At 46.1% G+C, this 26,257-nt stretch overlaps 1 protein-coding gene and 1 pseudogene across 1 annotated transcript in view; both read right to left on the bottom strand.

Moving 5' to 3' along the window:
• Positions 1-26,257, bottom strand: part of LOC126484724 (sodium/hydrogen exchanger 9B2-like) — a 119,672-nt gene that overhangs the window by 80,570 nt on the left and 12,845 nt on the right. Inside the window, exons 2-3 of the mRNA XM_050108318.1 lie at positions 19,375-19,474; positions 1,856-2,067 (exon numbers count right to left, since the gene is read on the bottom strand). Of these exons, the coding sequence (XP_049964275.1) occupies positions 1,856-2,067; positions 19,375-19,474 (312 nt within the window). The remainder of the gene's footprint in view (positions 1-1,855; positions 2,068-19,374; positions 19,475-26,257) is intronic.
• LOC126485486 (5S ribosomal RNA) lies at positions 19,127-19,244 on the bottom strand (annotated as a pseudogene).

The raw sequence follows: 26,257 nt of genomic DNA, 5'->3' as shown, positions 1-26,257 counted from the left end.
TTTGCCGCTACACATTTCATGCCCAAAACATCCGAGAAAGATTGCTTGGTGTGAGCCAAAAGGTATGCCGACATCGCCAGGAACCTCTCTCTGATGGTGATTCGGCGATTTTCCAGTAATTGAAGTGCTAGGGCGTCAGGGGCGGCCGTCGAAGCTCTTGTGTTAATCATAGTAGATTCTTCAAAAGCCACAGTCGACATTTCGAATGTGGTGCTGCACTTTATTCCAGTTTTAAGTCAAAATTTAACGGAGATTCTTTCATCCATCTTTTTCGAACGTAGACATTCGTCGATCACTCGAAAACAAGTATAACGTTTTCGACTGTCAACAATAAACTAAACAAACCGGCTGAAGTTACACTACTGGCCATTAAAACTGCTACATCAAGAAGAAGTGCAGATGATAAACAGGTATTCATTGGACAAAAATATTATACTAGAACTGACTTGTGATTTCATTTTCACACAATTTGGGTGCATTCATCGATCCTCAGATCAGTAGCCAGAACAATCACCACTGGACGTAATAACGGCCTTGATACGCCTGGGCATTCAGTCAAACAGAGCTTGGATGGCGTGTACAGCTACAGCTGCCCATGCAGCTTCAACACGATACCACAGTTCATCAAGAGTAGTGACTGGTGTATTGTGACGAGCCAGTAGCTCGGCCATCATTGACGAGACGTTTTCAATTGGTGAGAGATCTGGAGAATGTGCTGGCCAGGGCAGCAGTCGAACATTTTCTGTATCCAGAAAGACCGTACAACACCTGCAACATGCGGTCGTGCATTAACTTGCTGAAATGTAGGGTTTTGCAAGGATCGAATGAAGGGTAGAGCCACGAGTCGTAACACATCCGAAATGTAACGTCCACTGTTCAAAGTGCCGTCAATGCGAACAAGATGTGACCAACACGTGTAACCAATGACACCCCATACCATCACGCAGGGTGATACGCCAGTATGGCGATGACGAATACACGCTTCCAATGTGCGTTCACCGCGATGTCGCCAAACACGGAACGACCATCATGATGCTGCAAACAGAACCCGGATTCATCCGAAAAAATGACGTTTTGCCATTCGTGCACCCAGGTACGTCGTTGAGTACACCATCGCAAGCGCTCCTGTCTGTGGTGCAGCGCCAAGGGTAACCGCAGCCATGGTCTCCGAGCTAATGGTCCATGCTGCTGCAAACGTCGTCGAACTGTTCGTGCAGAGGGTTGTTGTCTTGCAAACGTCCCCACCTGTTGACTCAGGGATCGAGATTTGGCTGCACGATCCGTTACAGCCATGCAGATAAGATGCCTGTCATCTCAACTGCTAGTGATACGAGGCCATTGGGATCCAGCACGGTGTTCCGTGTAACCCTCCTGAACCCACCTATTCCATATTCTGCTAACAGTCATTGGATCTCTACCAACTCGATCAGCAATGTCGCGATACGATAAACTTCAGTGGCGATAGGCTACAATCCGACCTTTATCAAAGCCGGAAACCTGATGGTACGGATTTCTCCTCCTTATGTGAGGCATCACAACAACGTTTCACCAGGCAACGCCGGTCAACTGCTGTTTGTGTATGAGAAATCGGTTGGAAACTTTCCTCATTCCAGCACGTTGTAGGTGTCGCCACCTGCGCCAGCTTCGTGTGAATGCTCTGAAAAGTTAATCATTTGCATATCACAGCATCTTCTTGCTGTCAGTTAAATTTCGCGTCTGTAGCACTTCATCTTCGTGGTGAAGCAATTTTAATGGCCAGTAGTGTAGATTATACTCCCTTCACCATGTAAAACATCACCTCTAGATATCAACAAATAACTTGAGGTAATGGACATTGTGGGTGGTTGCTAGTCACCTGGAGCCGCGTGTGGTCCGGCGATGCTGTAGGCGATGGCCCACGCAAGCACCGTCAGCACGAAGAGCGCGAAGAAGCGGGCCACCTGGCGGTACGAGGGACGCCCGGCCCAGGCTTGTTGGCAGCACTGCGGCAGGGTCCGCGCTGGCGTGTTGTGGCAGGACTGCGACTGGGAAGGTAGAGTGGCCGCATGTAGGGGGAACCACCGCCACCTGTGGAAGCGTCCAGTCAGCCGCCATGCTAGCTCTGCTCACTGCCAGTCACTCATCGTTATGTGCGATACTAGATTACTCAGTCACAGTGACATTAACAGGAGTTTGGAGCAGCTTCAGTGGAGTGAATTAGCTGAAAATGCAATCTCGAATTATATAATAACAGCTAAATAAAATTATTGATTTAGATCCGCCACCTACTGGGAAATCTCCTGCATTCTCGTGTGTAAGTGCCTATCCTCACCTAACAATAAAATTTAAGTTTCTCAGTGCACTTTAGTCAAATAATAAAATATATATTTTTGTTCTTTGCTAAAAATAATTTCAGAAAAGATGGAACAACAAATTATAACTTATCAGATATATGAATGTGTGGTGTCCGTTCTTAACGTGGGATCCAAAGCTGTGATACGTATTACATTAATTGAAGGGAGAGAGGAGAGAAAGTAAAGGAAAGTGAAGCAACTAATGATACCTGCTGCATCGACACGTAATGCAGAATCAGTGGCGATGGGTGAAAATGTGTGTCTGACCAGGATTCGAAACCAGGATAGCCTTCTTACTAGGCAGCTGCATGGACCACTGAACCATCTGGACAAAGTGTTTCTCGCAAATGTATGGATGACTCGGCACACTCCCTCAAATCTAAAATTAGTGAAGATGGAGGAATTGACGGGACCAGATATGTGGAGCTAGGTGAAAATGTGAGTCAGACCTCCCCTCTAATTTACATAATATAACCTATCAGTCTTCTCACTACAGTCGAATAGCCATTGTTGTAGCTGTTCATTATACTGTAACTTGAGTGCAAGGGTCTTACCTAGGGCCAGGTACTTGAATTTGGCTGGATTGTTGTAAATAGCTACGAGATTTTATCAGTTGTAGTCACTTCTTTTGTTTTACAGGCATTTTCCTCAGTACAGGTTCCAACAGTAGCTGGACTATACCAACTATCCTACATTTTCAAAGTTCAGATCTAAAGACTGTCGATCAATTTCTGACATTCACATTATCACACTTTGCTAAGAACTCATATTTGGATGCAGGGCAAAAGGTAGATTCCATATACCTAGTTTTCGGGAAGTATTTGGCACGATGCCCAATGCAGAATGTTAACAAAGGTCCGAGAATACGAATTACGTCCCCAGATATATGAGTGGCTCGAAGACTTTTTTAAGTACCAGAACCCAGTACGTTGTCCTTAGTGACAAGTGCTCCTCAGAAACAAGGGTACTGTTTGCAGTACCCCAGGAAGCACGATAGAACCAAACTTGTTCTTCATGCATATAAATGCTCTGATGGACAGGGCGAGGAGCAGTCTGCGACTTTGCTGTCGACGCTGTAGTATACGGGAAAGTATCGTCGTTGAGTGACTGTAGAACTTAGCACTTCTATTTGGCGTGGTGAATGTCACCTTGCTCTAAACGTAGAAAAATGTAAGGTAATGCAGATGGGTAGGAAAAACAATCTTATAATGTTCGAATACAGTATTAGTGATGTCCTGATTGGCACGTTAAATATGTATACGTAACGTCGCAAAGCGTCGTGAAATGGAACGAGGACGTAAGGACGATAGAAGGGAAGGCGAATGCTCGACTTCGGTTTATTGGGGGACTTTAGGAAACCGTTGCTCACCTATAATGAAGAGCGCTTATGGAACACTTGTGCGACTCATTCCTGAGTTCTGCCAGAGTGTTTAGGATCCCCACCAGACCAGATTAGAGGAAGACATCAAAACAGTTCAGATGCTTACTACTGCATTTGTTACCGGCATGTTCGATCAACATGTGACTATTATGGAGATGTTTCGGAACTCAAATAGGAAGACGACGTTCTTCTCGCGAACCACTGTTCAGCAGAAAATTTAGAGAACAGGCATTTAAAGCTTATGCAGAATGGTTCTACTACCGCGAACGTACATTTCGCGTAAGAACCGCGAAGACAAGGTAAGAGAGAAATTATAGCTCGTAGGGAGGGATATAGAAGTCGATTTTCCCTCGGTCCCTTGGCGAATGGGATGGGAGAGGTAATGATTAGTAGTGGTAGAAGGTACACTCCGCCACACACACCACACGGTGGCTTACGGAATATGTATGCAGATGCAGAAGTCTACTTTATTAAAGCGTGCGGCCAATTGACAGTGATGGAGCCAAAGCTAATATTAGTGAAATTCACAACCTCTTAATACACACACCAAAAAAAGTTTTGCATCAGCCCTGTTCCCAGACCTTCTGAAGGTAGACGTTAACTGTGATATTGTATCACAGACAGAGTCCCTTTGACTGTTCAGAGATGTTACTAAACCCGCCCAAAGATGTAAACAACCATACATGAGCAGCGCCTATTGGAAGGAGGGAGTCCGACAGCTGATCAGTTCCAGACATTCCACCAGGAAGGAGGTACACGGCTCGTGTTGTCTGCCGTTCAGCCAAGCCTAGACGGTCAATACCGCGGTTCAAATGGTTCAAATGGCTCTGAGCATTATGGGACTTAACTTCTGAGGTCATTAGTCCCCTAGAACTTAGAACTACTTAAACCTAACCAAGGACATCACACACATCCATGCCCGAGGTAGGATTCGAACCTGCGACCGTAGCGGTCGCGCGGTTCCAGACTGAAGTGCCTAGAACCGCTCGGCCACTCCGGCCGGCTACCGCGGTTCCGTGGCGTCCGTATTGCTACTTTGTGCCAGGAAGGGCTCTCATACGGGAAGTGTCCAGGCGTCTCGGAGTGAATCAAAGCGAAGTTGTTCGGACACGGAGGAGATACAGAGAGACAGGAGCTGTCGATGATATGCCTCGCTCAGGCCGCCCAGTGCAGTGGATGACCGCTACCTACGAACTATGGCTCGGAGAAATCCTGACAGCAACGCCACCATGCCTTCTGCAGCCACACGACGTCGTGTTACGACTCAAACTGTGCGCAATAGGCTGCATGATGCGCAACTTCACTCCCGACATCCATGGCGATGTCCATCTTTGCAACCATGCAGCGCGGTACAGAAGGGCCCAACAACATGCCGAATGGACCGCTCAGGATTGGGATCACGTTCTCTTCACCGATGAGTGTCGCATATGCCTTCAACCAGACAATCGTCGGAGACGTGTTTGGAGGCAACCCTGTCAGGCTGAACGCCTTAGACACACTGTCCAGCGAGTGCAGCAAGGTGGAGGTTCCCTGCTGTTGGGGTGGTATTATGAGGGGCCGACGTACGCCGCTGTTGGTCATGGAAGCGCCACAACGGCTGTACGATACGTGAATGCCATCCTCCGACCGATAGAGCAACGGTATCGGCTGCGTATTGGCGAGGCATTCGTCTTCATGGACGACAATTGGCGTCCCCATCGTGCACATCTTGTGAATGACTTCCTTCATAATAACGCCATGGTGCGGGGAATGGCAATTAAATCTCAATGTAGAAAGTGTAATATGCTGCGAACACGCAGAAAGAGAGATCCTTTATCATTTAGCTACAATATAGCAGGTCAGCAACTGGAAGCAGTTAATTCCATAAATTATCTGGGAGTAGGCATTGAGAGTGATTTAAAGTGGAATTACCATATAAAATTAATCGTCGGTAAAGCAGATGCCAGATTGAGATTCATTGGAAGAATCGTAAGAAAATGCAGTCAGAAAACAAAGGAAGTAGGTTACAGTACACTTGTTCGCCCACTGCTTGAATACTGCTCACCGGTGTGGGATCCGTACCAGATACGGTTGATAGAAAAGATAGAGAAGATCCAACGGAGAGCAGCGCGCTTCGTTACGGGATCATTTAGTAATCGCGAAAGCGTTACGGAGATGATAGATGAACTGCAGTGGAAGACTCTGTAATAGAGACGCTCTGTAGCTCGGTACGGGCTTTTGTTGAAGTTTCGAGAACATACCTTCACCGACGAGTCAAGCAGTATATTGCTCCCTCCTACGTATATCTCGCGAAGAGAACGTGAGGATAAAATCAGAGAGATTAGAGCCCATGCAGAGGCATACCGACAACCTTTCTTGCCACGAACAATACGAGACTGGAATAGAAGGAAGAACCGATAGAGGTACTCAAAGCACCCTCCGCCACACAGCGTGAGCTGGCTTGCGGAGTGTGAATGTAGATGTAGACATCGATCGACTAGAGTGGCCAGCATGTTCTACAGACATGAACCCTATCGAACATGCCTGGGATAGATTAGAGAGGGCTGTTTGCAGCAATCTGGAACACCACCTCTGAAGGTCTCGCTGTGTAGTGGTACAACATGAAATGTGTGGTTTTCATGAGCAATAAAAAAAGTGGATCTGATGTTTATGTTGATCTCTATTCCCATTTTCTGTGCAGGTTCCTGAACTTGTTGCTCATTGTCCCAATTGCATTGCCAAGCAGGGTCCCTTCCTTTTCCGAAATGAACCAGAGTGTCGTTGAAATTCAAACGCCAGCATAATTCCATTTCACTGCTTTAATTTCTAAGTTCACTTTAAGTATTCATAGCTGGCTACAATATTTAGATTACACAAGCACAAATTAAGAGTGCGAGTTTTGTTACCGTATTTTAGCTTACCTGTGACTACAGCTCAGCTTGGTACGTACTAAATTTTACTATTGTTAATTGTTCAGAATCATTTAATTCAAGTTCAAAGTAAAATCTCTTATTTCTAAATTGCGTAGATTCAAGTAGCTTTTGAAATGATTGTTGAGGTAGTCCAAGACTAACCGTATTTTACTGAATTTCGATGTGCTTAAGAAAGAAAGCTTCTTATTAATTTCAGTCACTAAATTAACTTTCAGTTTTCCGGTTTTATTAATTCTTTTGCTAAATTAAGTCAGAGTGCAGCGAAAGTTATTACTTCTGACAAACTTTCAGTTTTCACACTACACGTGTCAACCTTCAGTTGCCACGCTTCTAGTGCTAATTATATGTGTAATTACCTTTCTTTTTCAGTTACTATAGTAATTGTCCTTAGGACTGGCGACCGTAATTTCCCCCAAATCTCAAATATCTAATTACCGCTAGTTAATTGTTAACGTAACGGCGCACATTTACTTTCTTCATTAACTTTACCCCTTTTCAAAATTAATTTCCACCAGTTTCATTTGCATTTTTCCTTTCATTTAGATGTAACCCTTTCCTCCCTCTTTACCGACAGATTAACTTCGGTGACGATTGCTTTTTCCCAAATTTCCATTACGTACACGCGATTTAATTTTTCACTGTCATTAAGGTCGATAAGTGAGGGGGAGGTTACAAACTCTGTGAACCGAGGTGATGCAAAACTATTTTTGATGTGTATATTACTCATTTTTATTTTACAACAAATAATAGTTCAAATTAATAAATGTAGCTTCATTTATTTCAAACTTAATAATTGTTAACTCTAACAAACTGAATTTCACCAAACAGATACTTATGGCGGCTCCTTCCATAACCTTACTTGGATTTCAACTTAACAATGGGTTTGTCTGTGAAATAACCGCTTTTGCCACCAATCACGGTTCTCCCTTTTTTTCATTTTTTCTTTTTTCCTTTTTTTGCGCAGGTCGTTTCGTGGTATTTTCAAGATCATTTTTCCGTGTATTGTGGCATTTATACATGATGTTTTTGATGTGTGTAGTGCTGTATTATTTTAATGCCTTTAGGCTTTCTTGTAGTCCACTTACGCAGAAACCCACACATATTAAACATCAATCATACTACCTATTCTGCTGGCTTGTGCCTCGTGTTGTTTGACGCTTTTCCTGACGTTACTGCCGCACAAATAGTTGGCACCGTTGAAACTGCACCCTCCATTCCCGGTGGTGGACTAGGTCGAGCATCGCAGCAGAAGATTATTATTTACTTGTCGCGCTCCTGGCTCGCCGACGTATAAACTGGCGAAACACTTGCCCTCTCTGCATCAGCCACACGATGGAAAGACCGACACACACACATCGAAGTCTCCAGAAATTTCATTGAGAAGCTGAAGAAATTAAAACTTGGAGCAAACGACATTTTGGTCAGCTTTAATGTTGTTTCTTTATTTACCAAAGTGCAACTCAATGATTCTCTGGAGTACATCAGTTCTCTTTTCCCGCGTGACATCACCGAGCTCTTTCACACAGGTCTCACCACGAGGTGTTACATTTGGAATGGTACCTTCTGTGTACGAACAGCTGGAAGGGGTAGCTATGGGTAGCCCACTTAGTCCAGTAGCGACCATTTCATCATGGAGCTTTTCGAAAAACACTCGCTGGACTTGCCGCCTTGTAATCCTAAGGTTGTAGTACAGGTAGATCGACGAAATTTTGTTGTTGAGCCGCGGTGAAGAAGAGCTTGGTGACTTTCTAAGTAATCTGAACGGCCCCCATGAGAACATGAAATTTACTATGGAAGTACAAAAGGAACAACAGCGACCCATTCCAGATGTACTCGTTATGAGGAATGGTGAAATCAAGGGACACAGCTTGTATCAAATACCGCACACAAAGACCGATATCTGCACGAACTGTTAAATCATCACCCGTGCCGCGAAAAGAGAAATGATTAATACGCTCGTAACGCGCGCGCGACTGCTACGGTCGCAGGTTCGAATCCTGCCTCGGGCATGGATGTGTGTGATGTCCTTAGGTTAGTTAGGTTTAAGTAGTTCTAAGTTCTAGGGGAATGATGACCTCAGATGTTAAGTCCCATAGTGCTCAGAGCCATTTTTTTCGTAACGCGCGCAAGACGAATATGTGAATGGCTGCACCTGGATAGCGATCTGAGGACCAGTGGGGTACGCCGCCAGGAACACAACCAGTGTCACCCAATGGAACACTCGGCGAAGTGACAATTCGGAAGAAGAGAGTTGGGTACAGCCTTGATCCCGTACATTCCCAGGGCGACGGGCAGAATCGGCTGTAGATGGCGCAATCCTGGAGTAAAGGTTATTTGCAAACTGACAAAGAAGATAATAGACTATCTCAGAGCGTCAAAGGACGAAATGGACCCACCTGCAATGTCGAGAATATATCCTGTACATATGGAAAAGTCTGTGTCAACAGGGTCGTCGAACATAAACGGTACTACAGATTCACGTGGAGAAGTCGGCAGTGGCGGAGCACGTGCTTTGTGAGACCGACCACTTAAAGAAAAATACGCCGAGACGGAAGTTCTTGCTGTGGACGGAAGCCACAGAAAGACACAAACATGACAATAGCTTTGACAAGAAAGAGGAAAACCTCAAACATCCTGGATTCCCGTCATGTAGCGAGCGACGATTGCAGGTGGCAAGGGGAGAATGATCAGGGAAAAGTGACCGGTTAAGTTACATATAACCTCCGGCCCCGTGATCGACTCCAGTCCGTTACCAACAACGAAGGATGAAGCTTTGACAATGCCACTCACTCGTGGCAGCGAAACGTCAGAAAAACCATCAAACAAACTTCGGTCAAAGAGCCCGAGACAGAAGCCAACAGACAGTTTGTCAACAAGATGGCACAAAACCCTCTACAATTTTGTATCATTCACACGACCTACAGTTCAAAACAGATCATTTTCAACACACACACCCCACTAAATACCAGAGAGATTTATGTCGCCGAGAAAGACAACGAGATTGTGGTTCTCATACGTTCCATGAAACTGTATACTTTCTCCGTTTTCCTTGATACGGACCTGGAAAGTCCCTATACCGCCACAGAGAAAAGTTTCGACGATAAAGAATCCTCTTGTCTGACTCCTCTTTCCATTCTGATTTTCTCACTATCCCCATGAACTCCAATGGAAGCTGTAGCACAGACGTGTACGTTCTTTACTACATTAACAGTATCAGATGCCTTCAGATCACACTGCGGAAAGAATTGGAATTTAATCCAGGTCATTTGGCGCAATTACTGCTGATCAGGTACCTTACTCCACGATCTCTCTTGTCCCCTCTGCCGTAAACACGAAGATTGTCAACAGCATGAACCGTGTCCGGACGGTCACCCATCCAAGTACTGACCACGCCCGACGTTGTTTAACTGTGCTGATCTGGCGGGAACCGGTGTAATCACGTCCGCAGGTCCGTTGACAGTGGAATGGCATAATCAGCGCGCACAATGGGTTGAGAGGAAGCTGGAGACCGACGAAAAAGGAGCAGCAGAAACAAGATAAGTGATAAACTTAATAGCGAAATTGTTGGCCGCGAAGTGGACGAAGTGAAGGAATCGTGTTACCTTGGTAACGGATAACACATGACGGACGAAGCAAGGGCATGAAAAGCAGACTAGTAGGGGCAAAGAGGGCATTCCTGGCCAAAGCAATCTGTTGTATCAAACATCTGCCTCAATTTGAGAAAGGAATGTCCAAGAATGAAACTTTTGAGAACAGCACTGCATGCAAGTGAATTGTGGGCTGCAGGGAAACCGGGAAAGAAGAGGATTGAAGAGTTTGAACTGTGGTGCTAAATCGTAACGTGGAAAATTACGTATACTGGTAAGTTAAGAAATGAACGTGTGGGGGACAATAACAAGAAGAAAGGACAGGATGTGATTCGTAATGTTTTCTCAGCGTAGTGTTCCATGAGGTTTCGGACTTGCAACCGAATGACGTCAGTAACTGGCTACGATATTTCGGCTGAGAAACATTTAGCCGTCTTGAGGTGAGTTTTGCACTGGAGGCTGCCAGTGCATGTCGCAGACCCTTTACTGAAAATTGTTGGGTGCCGAGTGCGAATAGATTTTCGCTGAATGACTGCCCTCTGCCGAGTTCAGCACCCTCTGTCGCATATTGTGCCGTCTGAGGTGCGGGCACATTCGGAACTGTGATGTAGCACACACGCCTTCTGTCGAACTCTGGGCCTGCAGAGTTAAAATTCAGTTGTCAAAATAGTGAAATTAATTATTGCTGGACGTGTCATTAGGAGTAGGTTGCTGTCGTTCTCAACACATCAGAGACATCACCGGGTCACAAGCCTTATCTAGTTGAGAGCCGCCGTTGGTAAGATCTTGTGCCGAAAGTATTTCCACAGTTTCGTTAGTAACTCAGTCCTTGGGGGTTGCACCCCTCTACCATCCTCCACACCTACAAATCCTTAATCCATCCCATCCTCTGTTATTCCAGTCCCGCCTGGATATCTGCCCCCCCCCCCCAAATTCTGTATGTCCCTCCAGATCCTTCAGTGTTATGCACTCCGCCTCGCCTTCCGTATACACCTCCTGTCCCCCACACGGATCCTCTATGACCTCATTCCTTTCCCCCATCTGCTCCTCTTCCTCGAACATATCCACATACTCTACACCTCCCGCCGCCTTGATCCCCCTCACCCCCTGGTTGCTCCTCTCCTCTCCTGTCCCCGCCCCCTGCCATGCCTTCGCTGTTGTGTCCCCCCCTTCCCTCCATCTCTACACCCTTCATCTCCTTTCCCAAAGTGGCTTCCAACAACTCCCCCTCCCAGATGATGCTCCCTCTCCCTCCATTTATCCCTCCTATCAACTCTGATCCTGACGCCACCCCTCCTTTCCTCCGTCGTTTTCCCTGGGCTCCCTCTTCCCCCTCTCCCCTTCCATCCTGTTTTCTCCCCGCCTCTCCCTACCTCCCGTCTCCCCCCCCCCCCCCCCCCGAGTCCTTTTGTATTCCCCTCATCTGCCTTCCCCACTCCCTGTCGCGTCTGCCCAGCACCCCCACCCCTCTTATGGGTCGTCATCCTCCATCGCCTCCTTCCCCCCTCCCCGTTTTTCCTCTCCTTGCCCCACTTTTATGTTCCCATCATCTGTCCAGTTTCCCACCACCTGCTCTCGGCTGTGGTATGTCATATTTGCCAACTTTTTAGTGCAGTGTTCAAGTGAATGTTCAGTGTTGTTTCGTCTTTCCAAAGTGTTGCGAACAGAAACCATGCTGTCGCTGGGTGTGAATTTTATGTCTTTTACGAAGAGAAAACAGACTGTCGCCATGTTTTTTTAATTGTCTGTCTATTTTTTTACCTGTCTGCTTCATATGTATTTTATTAGCATCATCATCCCTTTGTTATATGTTTTAAGTTCCACGATTGTTTCGCCATGTTACCATTTAAGTCTCCGATTTTATCGCCTGTTTTTATTTTTTATTATCTTCATCTTTTTTAAACAAAGTCTGTAGGCTGAAGAGCGGCATACTAACCTGCTGCCAGCCCGCCCCCTTCGGGGGGGGGGGGGGGGGGGGGGGGAATCGAAACTCAATAAAGGAAAGAAAAAACAGTAACTCAGTCCCAGAAGGAGCTTGTTTTGGTCAACATTTCCATAACAGAATAATACGTAGAACGTCCTATGGAGATAAAATGTTCGACTGTGATTTACAGTCTGGCAAGTGTGGCGATCACGTACCAAGCACATTTCACGAACTGTAGGTGTAGTTTCACCACCGAAGGGTTTGCCGCCTGGTAAACAGTGACCCCAGCCTTTCGCAAACCGAAATCGTCCTTTGCCGAACCGAGAAGGGCGCCGGGTTCCTAAAGGCGACCGGAAGATCACTTGGACGTAGTGTTTCTTTACGTGTCTGCCTAATTTACAAGAAATGTCGCCCTCTTATGGAGGCAACGCCATGGTCTTGCTTATGCCTCTTTAAAGCTATCCTAATTGTGCCGTGCGCCCGTGTTTAATTTCGCGTAATTTCCGCGGATTTGGAAATGCCTCTGGCCGCAAGAGCGCATAGAGCGTTACTGTCGCCGGTAGAGGGCAGGTCGGAGGAGAAGGTACACTACTGTCCATTAATATTGATACACCAAGAAGAAATGCAGATGACAAACGGGTATTCATTGCACAAATATATTATACTAGAACTGACATGTGATAACATTTTCACGCAATTTGGGTGCATAGATCCTGAGAAATCAGTACCCAGAACAACCACCTCTGGCCGTAAAAACGGCATTGAGTCAGAGCTTGGATGGCGTGTACAGGTACAGCTGCCCATGCAGCATCAACACGATACCGCAGTTCATCAAGAGTAGTGACTGGCGTATTGTGCCGAGCCAGTTGCTCGGCCACCATTGACCAGACGTTTTCAATTGGTGAGAGATCTGGAGAATGCGCTGGCCAGAGCAGCAGTCGAATATTTTCTGTATCCCGAAAAGCCCGTACAGGACCCCCAACATGTGGTCGTGCATTATCCTGCTGAAATGTAGGGTTTCGCAGGGATCGAATGAAGGGTAAATCCACGAGTCATAACACATCTGAAATGTAACGTCCACTGTTCAAAGTGCCGTCAATGGAACAAGAGGTGACCGAGACGTGTCACCAATGGCACCCCATACCATCACGCATGGCGATGACGAATACACGCTTCCAATGTGCGTTCACCGCGATGTCGCCAAACACTGATGCGAACCCACCGATTCCATATTCCGGTAACAGTCATTGGATCCGCATTTCTCCTCCTTACACGAGGCATCACAACAACGTTTCACCAGGCAACGCCGGTCAACTGCTGTTTGTGTATGAGAAATCGGTTGGAAACTTTCCTCATGTCAGCACGTTGTAGGTGTCGCCACCGGCGCCAACTTTGTTTGAATGCTCTGAAAAGCTAATCATTTGCATATCACAGCATCTTCTTCCTGTCGGTTAAATTTCGCGTCTGTAGCACGTCATCTTCGTGGTGTAGCAATTTTAATTGCCAGTAGTGTAGTTAAGGGCTGCGGAGACCTCGAAAAAATGGCGAGTGTGACGCGGGTGGCGACGGGCACAAGTGAGTCGGCGTGTTGTGGCCAAGCGTCTGCCGTGGCCCATTGGCAAGAGTGGTGCCTTTGTTCACTGTGGGTTTGGCGGGGCCGAGAGTTTCCTGCAGCCGTGAACATTGCTCGTTAAAAGCTACTTCGGCAGGACGAAAAGTATTAGGCGTGTCCTCTACTATTGAAGTTGCAAGCAGGTTGTGTCCATTGTGGTGCCGGGTTGGAGTCTGGTGTGACATTTGCAAGTACTGGACGCGGTGGCGTCTGCCGGATGATACCCTTCGGTTTCCGACTACTTCTCTCGGCACTCTCTACAAGAAATCACGGTGAGCATCCGATTAGTGTGCACGTCACTTGGTACCGCGTGGTGGCTATTTTAACTGGTCTCCCGTTGTTAGATATACAGCGTGGTCCATTGATAGTGACCGGGTCAAATATCTCACAGCATCAAACGAAAAAAGTACAAAGAACGAAACTCGTCTAGCTTGAAGGAGGAAACCAGATGGCGCTATGGTTGGCCTGCTAGATGGCGCTGCCATAGATCAAACGGATATCAATTGCGTTTATTTAAATAGGAACCTCCATTTTTTATTAGATATTCGAGTAGTACGTCAATAAATATGAATGTTTTAGTTGGACCACTTTTTTCGCTTTGTGATAGATGGCGTTGTAATAGTTGCAAACATGTGCCTCACAATTTGAGACGAACAGTTGATAACAGGTATGTTCTTTAAATTAAAATACAGAACATTAAATTAAAATACAGAACATTTGAACGTTTGAACATTTTATTTCGGTTGTTCCAATGTGATACATGTACCTTTGTGAACTTATCATTTCTGAGAACGCATGCTCTTGTAGCGTGATTACCTGTAAATACCACATTAATGCAATAAATGCTCAAAATTATGTCCGTCAACCTCAATGCATTTGGCAATGCGTGTAACGACATTCCTCTCAAGAGCGAGTAGTTCACCTTCCGAAATGTTCGCACATGCATTGACAATGCGCTGACGCATGTTGTCAGGCGTTGTCGGTGGAACACGATAGCAAATATCCTTCAACTTCCCCACAGAAATAAATCCGGGGACGTCAGATCTGGTGAACGTGTGGGCCATGGTATGGTGCTTCGACGACCAATCCACCTGTCATGAAATATGCTATTCAATACCGCTTCAACCGCACGGAGCTATGTGCCTGACATCCATCATGTTGGAAGTACATCGCCATTCTGTCATGCAGTGAAACATCTTGTAGTAACATCGGTAGAATATTACGTAGGAGATCAGCATACTTTGCACCATAGATAAAATGGGGGGCCAATTACCCTTCCTCCCATAATGCCGCTCCGGCCGCGGTGGTCTAGCGGTTCTAGGCGCTCAGTCCGGAACCGCACGACTGCTACGGTCGCAGGTTCGAATCCTGCCTCGGGAATGGATGTGTGTGATGTCCTTAGGGTAGTTAGGTTTAAGTAGTTCTAAGTTCTAGGCGACTGATGACCACAGATGTTAAGTCCCATAGTGCTCAGAGCCATTTGAATTTGAACCATAATGCCGCACCATTCATTAACCCGCCAAGGTCGCTGATGTTCCACTTGTCGCAGCCATCGTGGATTTTCAGTTGCCCAATACTGCATATTACGCCGGTTTACGTTACCGCTGTTGGTGAATGATGCTTCGTCGCTACATAGAACGCGTGCAAAAAATCTGTCATCGTCCTGTAATTTCTCTTGTGCCCAGTAGCAGAACTGTACACGCAGTTCAAAATCGTCGCCATGCAATTCCTGGTGCATAGAAATATGGTATGAGTGCAGTCGATGTCGATGTAGCATTCTCAACACCGACGTTTTTGAGATTCCCGATTCTCGCGCAATTTGTTTGCTACTGATGTGCAGATAAGCCGCGACAGCAGCTCAAACACCTACTTGGACATCATCATTTGTTGCAGGTCGTGGTTGACGTTTCACATGTGGCTGAACACTTCCTGTTTCCTTAAATAACGTAACTATCCGGCGAACGGTCCGGATACTTGGATGATGTCCAGGATACCGAGCAGAATACATAGCAAACACCCGTTGGGCACCTTAATCACAATAGCCATACATCAACACGATATCAACCTTTTCCGCAATTGGTAAACGGTCCATTTTAACACGGGTAATGTATCACGAAGCAAATACCGTCCGCACTGGTGGAATGTTACGTGATACCACGTACTTATACGTTTGTGACTATTACAGCGCCATCTATCACAAAGCGCAAAAAGTGGTCCAACTAAAACATTCATATTTCTTTACATACTGCTCGAATATGTAATAAAAAATGGGGGTTCCTATTTTAAAAAAACGCTGTTGATATCCGTTTTACCTATGGCAGCGCCATCTAGCGGGCCAACCATAGCACCATCTGGTGTCCCCTTTCAAGCTAGACGAGTTTCGTTCTTTGTAGTTTTTTCATTTGATGCTTATTTTGTGAGATATTTGGCCCGGTCACTATCAGTGGACCACTCTGTATATACACGTGTTATTTATGAGGGTTTTGCCTGGTACTACTTGAGTTCAGTTCCGTCAGTGTGTGTGGGTTTGTGGCTGTCACTATTTCAAACTGATTTAAGAATGTATAGGTATGTAATGCAGATGATTTACGAATAGTACTTTATGGTCAGTGAAAATTGTTTAATCTGTCTACCTTATTCCTGAGGCATGGCTATAGTTATCTGTTGGTTACTATCACGAGCTCGAGCTCTTTACTAAATGGTTTGCAACTACACAAAAAAAAAGAAAACAGAAAGCAAAATTTTATGCCTCAGTAGTCAAGTCAAACTTTCCTGCATAACGTTCGTACTCCTCTGCATTTTTAGTATGTTTAAATTTCACTAAATAATTAACGAGTTTTCTCTGTGTTGCAGGATAGGTGATTGTATCTCTTGTTTGTCGTCTAGTTAAAGATGCCTGCTTAGCATGATTGAAAATTTTAATGAAGGTATCTAGTACTGTGGTAGTGGTAACCGCCGTCCTATGTTGGTAGAGGAGCAGGAATTACTGCTACTGGCGTTGTTTCTGCCACCGCCTCTATCACAAATTTGAACCAAATTTGCCGGTCATTCTGGCTGCTTCGAAGGCAATGGCGTTTTGATCATTACTGGCAGTAGCCGATCGTTGATCTTTGTGGCATATTCATTTGATCATATGTTTCGCTACATTTGATATTCTGTACTAAAAGGTAGTGATTTGATACTGTTGCCGTTTTGAGGTGTTTGTTATCAGTTGTGTTACGGAAATTTAGTCTTCTCAGTTCTTGCGGCACTTTGTTAATATTAATATTGGATTTTTGCTTTTTAAAAATAAATTCATTACTGTTTTTAGAAACGTTAGCAAATTCATAATGGCACATTGTGTTTCCACTCAACACCAGCTGCCTCCCACATTTCACTAATTTGATGAGAAGAACATCCATCATTTTTAAACACAGATGTTGCAGCCTCTTTGCAAGGTCGCCTCTGTCACACACAATACGTGCCATGTACCCGCAGTCTGTGAAGGGTGGTGTCAGCTAGACGCGTGCAAATACACTCCTGGAAATGGAAAAAAGAACACATTGACACCGGTGTGTCAGACCCACCATACTTGCTCCGGACACTGCGAGAGGGCTGTACAAGCAATGATCACAAGCACGGCACAGCGGACACACCAGGAACCGCGGTGTTGGCCGTCGAATGGCGCTAGCTGCGCAGCATTTGTGCACCGCCACAGTCAGTTTCAGCCAGTTTGCCGTGGCATACGGAGCTCCATCGCAGTCTTTAACACTGGTAGCATGCCGCGACAGCGTGGACGTGAACCGTATGTGCAGTTGACGGACTTTGAGCGAGGGCGTATAGTGGGCATGCGGGAGGCCGGGTGGACGTACCGCCGAATTGCTCAACACGTGGGGCGTGAGGTCTCCACAGTACATCGATGTTGTCGCCAGTGGTCGGCGGAAGGTGCACGTGCCCGTCGACCTGGGACCGGACCGCAGCGACGCACGGATGCACGCCAAGACCGTAGGATCCTACGCAGTGCCGTAGGGGACCGCACCGCCACTTCCCAGCAAATTAGGGACACTGTTGCTCCTGGGGTATCGGCGAGGACCATTCGCAACCGTCTCCATGAAGCTGGGCTACGGTCCCGCACACCGTTAGGCCGTCTTCCGCTCACGCCCCAACATCGTGCAGCCCGCTTCCAGTGGTGTCGCGACTGGCGTGAATGGAGGGACAAATGGAGACGTGTCGTCTTCAGCGATGAGAGTCGCTTCTGCCTTGGTGCCAATGATGGTCGTATGCGTGTTTGGCGCCGTGCAGGTGACCGCCACAATCAAGACTGCATACGACCGAGGCACACAGGGCCAACACCCGGCATCATGGTGTGGGGAGCGATCTCCTACACTGGCCGTACACCACTGGTGATCGTCGAGGGGACACTGAATAGTGCACGGTACATCCAAACCGTCATCGAACCCATCGTTCTACCATTCCTAGACCGGCAAGGGAACTTGCTGTTCCAACAGGACAATGCACGTCCGCATGTATCCCGTGCCACCCAACGTGCTCTAGAAGGTGTAAGTCAACTACCCTGGCCAGCAAGATCTCCGGATCTGTCCCCCATTGAGCATGTTTGGGACTGGATGAAGCGTCGTCTCACGCGGTCTGCACGTCCAGCACGAACGCTGGTCCAACTGAGGCGCCAGGTGGAAATGGCATGGCAAGCCGTTCCACAGGACTACATCCAGCATCTCTACGATCGTCTCCATGGGAGAATAGCAGCCTGCATTGCTGCGAAAGGTGGATATACACTGTACTAGTGCCGACATTGTGCATGCTCTGTTGCCTGTGTCTATGTGCCTGTGGTTCTGTCAGTGTGATCATGTGATGTATCTGACCCCAGGAATGTGTCAATAAAGTTTCCCCTTCCTGGGACAATGAATTCACCGTGTTCTTATTTCAATTTCCAGGAGTGTATAAGTCCGTATGTGTGGGCTTGCGCTAAACATAATGCCCTAGTGACCCATCCCCTTTCCGACTGACTAAGGTGTCTAGAAACGAAGGTAGCCATCTTTCTCCGTAAACTGGATATTCTCGTCGATAGAATCTAGATGTTGCAGAAATCGTGACCTCTTTAGCAGACCAACTAAAAATTTGAAATTTTCGCTTGCAACTTACAACTCATTTGTTATAAGACCACAACTAAAACTCCGCCTGAACAGGCCACGGAGGCCCAATTGTGCCGACCAACCGCCGTGTCATCCTCAGTCCACAGGCGTCACTGGATGCGTGTATGGAGAGGCATGTGGTCAGCACACTGCTCTCCCGGCCGTATGTCAGTTTACGAGACCGGAGCCGCTACTCCTCAATCAAGTAGCTCCTCAGTTTGCCTCACAAGTGCTGAGTGCACCCCGCTTGCCAACAACACTCTGCAGACCCGATGGTCACCCATCCAAGTGCTAGCCCAGCCCGACAGCGCTTAACTTCGGAGATCTGACGGGAACCGGTGTTATCACTGCGGCAAGGCCGTTGGCTTGTTATCGGACCAGTATTCCATAAAGCAAACTGATACGGAAACCCTTCTCCATCGTTCCTGATACTGTCGTCAGCACGGAAACAACGCGAGCCCCGTGTGTTGTCATGTGACCTGCCTACTCGGCTCACCTGCGTGGAGGATCCTCCGTCGGAGGCGGTGGCAGCGGCGGCTCCTGGATCGAGCCTCGTGGCTGTCGCCTGCAGTCGCTAGGCGGCTCGTGCGCCTCCACTGAAACACAAAAAGCACATCTTTCTCTCACGTACGCCTTCGAACCGTGAATTTACTTTCAAAACCTATTCTTAAGAATATACTGTATTTACTAACGATTCATCAAGAACATTAACACATTTAATCACACTATGTGAGCGAGGAAGTAGTTGCCAGTGGGTAACTGATGAAATTTCAACAAATGGAAATTTTATTCCTAAAAACCCTTTTTTTAAAAAAAAAAACAGATTTAAACATTATAATCAGAAAGCACCCTCTAAATATCAAGTTACAATTTATTCAGAGACGGAAATATTTTTTTTTTTTTTTTTTTTTTTTTTTTATTGACAGTATGAGCTTTCGGGCTGAGAACCTTGCCGCTCCCTTTTGACACGGCCGTAGCCACGACCGCTCACAAAACCTCTGAAAGACTACACTGGTGCAAATCTGCAACACACCAGATTACTTTAAACTAAAAATTTTAACAACTCACACAAACACATAAACTATGCACCCCATAGGAGGGATGGAAATGGTATAAAACACTCACATTAAATAAAAATTACTTGCCACCGAAAGTGCAACTTGCTTTTAAAAGAAAACTCTTACGGTGGAAGGGTGGCAACTTTATATACTAAAATGACCATTTAAATAAAAACCCATGAAATGCAGTCTTACATAAAATGTACAAAAATGCTCTACATTATACATATACCGCCTCTCAAGATGATAGGCAAGATAAAAACATATTTCAGGAATTCGGCCTTTACACCTTAAGCAATAAATTCGTTAACACCGAATCCGACAAACATGACAGAGGCAGCTATTAACGTAAGGCAGACCGACAGACAGACACTAACTGCCTAACAAATGCGGACGGGAGAGAGACGAGCAAGATGGAGACGAGAGACTGACCAAGAAAACAAGCAGAATTTAACAAGTAAATGAAACAACATATCACGAATCACGTAACGTCTAAAAACTGCAATGTCTGGCGAAGTCCTGGTGCAGCTCCCCCAAAACGCTCTCCCGAACCGTCCGCTGCCAGCCGCTTCAACGGACGCAGGAAGGCGCGCCGATCTCCCGTCTCACGGCGTCGCAGCTCGCACCGGGAAGACCGATGTCGTTGGTTGGCTCCTGCTGCTCTCGTGTCGGCCACGAAGCCACTACCCCTCGCTATACGGCGCGGCCCACTGGACTGACGTGGCGATCTCACATGCGCCGACGCTCAAGGCGGACAAGTCATCTTGTGTCCCAGTGCGCGACCGACCAACCGATCGATCCCACCGCCAATGACCATTGCCTGAACAAACTCGAGCAGACTGGCGGCCTAACACATACTAGCACTCCGGACGACAGACACACTGTCTGCCCCACACTTACCCGGCTGACCAACTGATCAGACTCGCCTAGACTGACATACTGACCCCCTGCTGCGCTCATAGCGCCCCTTAAATGCACGTGAACAGGCAACTTTTCCCCTTTCCCACCAGAGGGAGACACCAAAGCTGTGACTGCCACAGCGGCGCCACACTACACGCTGCGGCGCGCTCTTCAAAACAGCAAATTTCGCCACGGCTCAGCCTTATCTCATTCACATCCATCAATAGCTTTTACGCAAAGGGCATCCGTCCGTTTTGTGATATCTTTTTGTGATACCTCTATACCTCTTCTCCATACACTGAGAGGACAAATATCATGGGATACCTCCCAATATCATGTCGGACCTCCTTTTGCACACACATGACTCTAAGCACTATGAGACTTAACATCTGAGGTCATCAGTCCTCTAGACTTAGAACCACTTAAATCTAACTAACCTAAGGACATCACACACATCCATGCCCTAGGCAGGATTCGAACTTGCGACCGTAGCAGCAGCGCGGTTGCCAACTGAAGCGCGTAGAACCGCTCGGCCACAGCGGCCGGCACTCCTTTTGCCAGGTGCAATGCAGCATCTGGACGTGGCATGGACTCAACAAGTCGTTGGAAGTCCCCTGCAGAAACATTGACCCATGCTTTTCCTATACCCATCCACAGTTGCGAAAGTGTTGCCAGTGCAAGAGTTTGTGCACGAACTGGCCTTTCGATTACGTCTCATAAGTGTTCAATGCGTCTCACGTCGGGATATCTGGGTGCCCAAGACATTGGCTCCAATTGTTCGGGATATTCTTCAAACCAATCATGAACAACTGTTGCCCAGTGACATGGCGCACTGTCATCGTGAACATCTAGTCAATGAATGGCTGCAAATGGTCTCCAACCTTTCTAGTCAATGATCAGAGGATTCACTCCATTCCACGTAAACACATCCCAAACCGTTATGGAGCCACCACCAGCTTACTTCTCACGTCGGGCTATCTGGATGACCAAGTCATTCGTTCCAATTGTCCAGGACGTTCTTCAAACCAATCACGAACACTTGTTGCCCGGTGAAATGGCGCACTGTCAGCGTGAACATCGAGTCCATGAATGGCTGCAAAAGGCCTCCATTCTCTCTAGTCAATGATCAGAGGATTCATTCCATTCCACGTAAACACATCCCACACTATTATGGAGCCACCAGCAACTTGCACAGTGTCTTGTTGGCATTGTTGCCAACTTGGGTCCATGGCTTTGTGGGGTCTGCGCCAGACTCCAACCGTATTATCAGCTCTTACCAACTGAAATCGGCACTCGTCCGACCAGGCCACGGTTTTGTAATCGCCTCTGTTTCCACCAATGTGATCACGAGTCCAGCAGTGCCACTGCAGGCGATATCTTGCTGTTAGCAAAGGCAGTCGCGTCAGTCGTCTGCTACCACAGACCATTATTTCGCCGCATTGTCCTCGTGAATACGTTCTTCGTACATCGCATACTGTTTTCTGCGCTTATTTCATGCTGAGTTGCTTGTCTGTTAGCACTGACAACTCTCCGCAAACGCCGCTGCTCTCGGTCGTTAACCGTCGCCCACTGTGTTGGCCGTGCCCGTGCTGAGAGGTAAAGCCTGAAATTTGGTATTCTCGGCTCACTCTTGACACTGTGGATCTCGGTATAATCAATTCCCTAACGACTTCCGAAATGGAATGTCCCATGCGTCTAGCTCCATCTGCCATTCCGCATTCAGAGTCCGTTAATTCCCGTTGTGCTTCCATAATCGAGCCGGGAACCTTTCCACGTGAATCACCTGAACACAGATGACAGCTCCGCCAAAGCACTGCCGTTTTATACCTTGTGTACACGATATGACCGCCATCTGTAAATGTGCATGTCGTTATCCCACGACTTTCGTCACATCAGTGGATGTGTATACATGTATGTATGTTCAACAGCCACTCCTAAACTACAGGACCCATTTCAATCAAACTTTGTACACTTGCTACCTCTAAAGAAAAACTGTAGGGGTTAGAACGAGCTACCTCTCACAGTGGCAGGGGTGACGGTGCAAAAGGAGCGTAACGCACAGCTCACAAGTACCACGATCGAACTCATCCAGTATTTGAGAATGACAACACTTAACGACTTATACCAAAGTGTACACACAATTTCTAGCCTTCGACAAACATTTTCCCGCTGACACCGACCCACAAAATGATGAAAGGAAGAAAGTTTACCGATTGCTACATTTTCGATGTTACCTGTAACATCAGGTACGGCCGGCCACGGTGGGCGAGCGGTTCTAGGCGCTTCAGTCAGGAACCGCGTGACTGCTACGGTCGCAGGTTCGAATCCTGCCTCGGGCATGGATGTGTGTGATGTCCTTAGGTTAGTTAGGTTTGGGTAGTTCTAAGTTCTAGGGGACTCATGACCTAAGATATTAAGTCCCATAGTGCTCAGAGCCATTTTGAACCATCAGGTATGACGTTTTCATTTATTATTTCATTACTACTAAATCTATTCGAAACACATTTTCGAGCTGTATCCACATATACAACTGCGTGTACCTGCAAAATTATATCTTGTCTGACACATAGTTCAAGATATATGACGCCATAAATACTGAGATGCGTGATAAAATAGGTTTAGTTAAGACGGAGTGCAAATTACCCAGAGTACACTCGTCCAGTATGTTATTAATACAGCACTTAGCGGCTTTCAATAAACTTTAAACGCAACTTCAAACCTTTTCCGAACTTTTTCTCTCTTACACGGTTAACGACAAATATGTGCATACGAACTGCGACGCAGTCGCAAAACTGAAATGATACTCCATAGGTATGCAATTTGACAAAGGTACGAGGGTTATTCCAAAAGTAAGGTCCGATCGGTCGCGAAATGGAAACGACTATGAAAATCCGATAAAGCTTTGCACAGATGTGTTGGGTAGTGTCTCTAGTATAACCCCAGTTAGCATCACGTCGCTCTTCTCATTTCTGAGCTCGCAGTGAGTGCGTAAAGATGTCTAGAAAATAGTGTCTGCCGCCAAGCACGAGGGCCTGGTGAGAAATTTCGCCTGAAGCTATGCAGCCAACATTACATAACTGTCGCGCTGTTTCGTCTTCACGACAATTCTCAGCCGCATTCTGCAGGGGCAATGAAGATGCTCCTGCATCGTTTTCAAATGGAAATGTTAGATTACCCACAATACAGTCCGCAATTGTCTCCCCCTGAGTTTCTTCTCTGGTCACATGAACCGCTGTCTTTGAAGACAACATTTTGACACAGACAACGAGGTGTAGGCCAGCGTGGAGAATTGGCGGAAAGCACTGGCGGCTGCCTTCTATGATGAGGCTATTGAAAAGTTGGTACAACGCTATGACAAAAGTCTAAGTCAGAACGGCGACTACGTAGAGAAGTAGCTGAAAGGTGTAGCTAATTGTTACAAGTAAAACATTTCTGATGTTCACTGTGGTTTCAATTTGGCAATCAATCGGACCTTACTTTTGGAATAACCCTCGTACTTTTGAGGAACGGTATCGAATGTCTTCTCGAAATCTAGTGATATTGAATCAACTTGAGGTCCCCAATAGGTAACACTCATTACTTCGTGTGAATAAACAGCCAGTTGCATTTCACAAGAACGATATCTTCTGATTCCATTTCGGTTAAGTGCCATTAGATCGTTTTTTTTTTTTTTTTTTCAGGCATTTCATAACGTTGGAATACAGTGTATGTTTCAAAATCCCTGTAAAAAGACATGGACGATGTGCTCACATACCCTGTGTGACAGATGAAATTAATGGCAGACGAGTAAGATACGGATAAACTGTAGTTTGTTCAAAACAGATTTCTTACTCAACAATTGTAGGGTATCATCTGTAGTTTAAGTGCGTCGACTCCACTTCTGCTAGTGGTAATGGTGGCCATGGTCGAGGTGATAGCATGCGTTAGACAGCGTGGTCGTCAGCGCCCTTACTAAGCTAACTGGAAAATAGTGGCTAAAACGTGTAATATTACGTACCACCTCTGGTCAGACCACAGAGAGCGAGGACTGGCTACAAGACAAGTCAACGGATTCAGCCGTAGTTTAGTTGCTCCACAAGAGAGATGACCGAAAATACCAAACAATTATATTGGCAGGCACTCGAATTAAAAGGTTTGCGAAAGCCAACAGAGAATAATCTTTTCGCAGTGTATTCGTGTATGGGACGGGACGAAGCCACAGTATACAGAGTAAGGGAAAACAAGTTGATAGTGGGATCAGCTCAGAGTAGGGGACGAAGAAACAAGAACAATATTCGAAGCAACCACGGGTTGACAGGGCACCGTTGTGGGGACACCGTCATAAAACTACAGCCAATCAGCAGCGAGAGCGCGACAGGAAGTGAAGGTGTTTGGGTGTGTGCAGGAGTGCGGTATTCCACTCTGAGAGTAAGGCCTCATTCGAATAGTGTTGGGGCGCAGGTGTACCACGAGAGTAGTCTTCCAGGTCTACCAATTCAACGCCACCGAACTTTTTGGTTTTGTGAAAGGCCGCACCTACCAGCCACCAGTCAACACCCGCAAACAGCTGGAAGCTAGGATTTTTGAGGCCGCGACCTTCGTTCGCAACTTGGCAGAAATTTTCGGGAGGATGTGCCAGTAATTTCTTCGAGGATGTCACTGTGCTGCCTGAACGATGCTACAAACAGTAATTTTCAGTTTTTGCCGTAAAAATGTGATCTACAAAAAAAGGAGTGTTTAAAATTTAAGTTGTTTCCATCATTTTCTTAGTTGACACTCACAGATTTACTGTACTTGCTAGCATAAAAATTTACTCACGCTCTCTGTACATTAGCACAATTAAATACATGTAGCAATTAAATTTCATTATTAACAAAACTGCAGCTAACCGCTATCCTCTATCTTAGCGCACTGCTGTACTGCAGTATAGTTTATATAGTAAACATCAGAGAAAATGCACGTGTAACATGGATAGGATGTGAATTTATAGTTTGCTTAACTTAGACTGTTCAGCTGAAACCGTTATTATTATTTTTCTGGAGAAGCGGTCGTCTATGCAGCTAAGTAAAAGGTTGTTTGTTTTTATGCAATACAGGCATCGCTTCTTTTTTATTTGTGAAGCATTTTTAGAGCCTTGTAATATATGTTTGTTGTATGCATATAAATAATGTTTTTGCAGATATACTCCTATATTATAGTCTTTTCATTGTCTCTTATTTTTAGCTAAGAAACAACTTTTTGGAGCTCATGTTTCCTGAGACAATAATAATAATAATAATAATAATCCATTGCAGCAGAATTATTGAAATGATCAGAACCAAAGACTATAAATCATCTACAGCTGCTTTAGACAACATTTTGAAAGCTGAAAGATTCCAGAAGAGTGGAAAATATTCCACCTGCTATTCAAAAAGGAAGACAAACAAAATGTCAACAATTACA

This window comes from Schistocerca serialis, chromosome 6, assembly GCF_023864345.2.
Source record: "Schistocerca serialis cubense isolate TAMUIC-IGC-003099 chromosome 6, iqSchSeri2.2, whole genome shotgun sequence".
Taxonomy (NCBI): domain Eukaryota; kingdom Metazoa; phylum Arthropoda; class Insecta; order Orthoptera; family Acrididae; genus Schistocerca; species Schistocerca serialis.
This window is presented reverse-complemented; position numbering and strand designations above follow the sequence as displayed.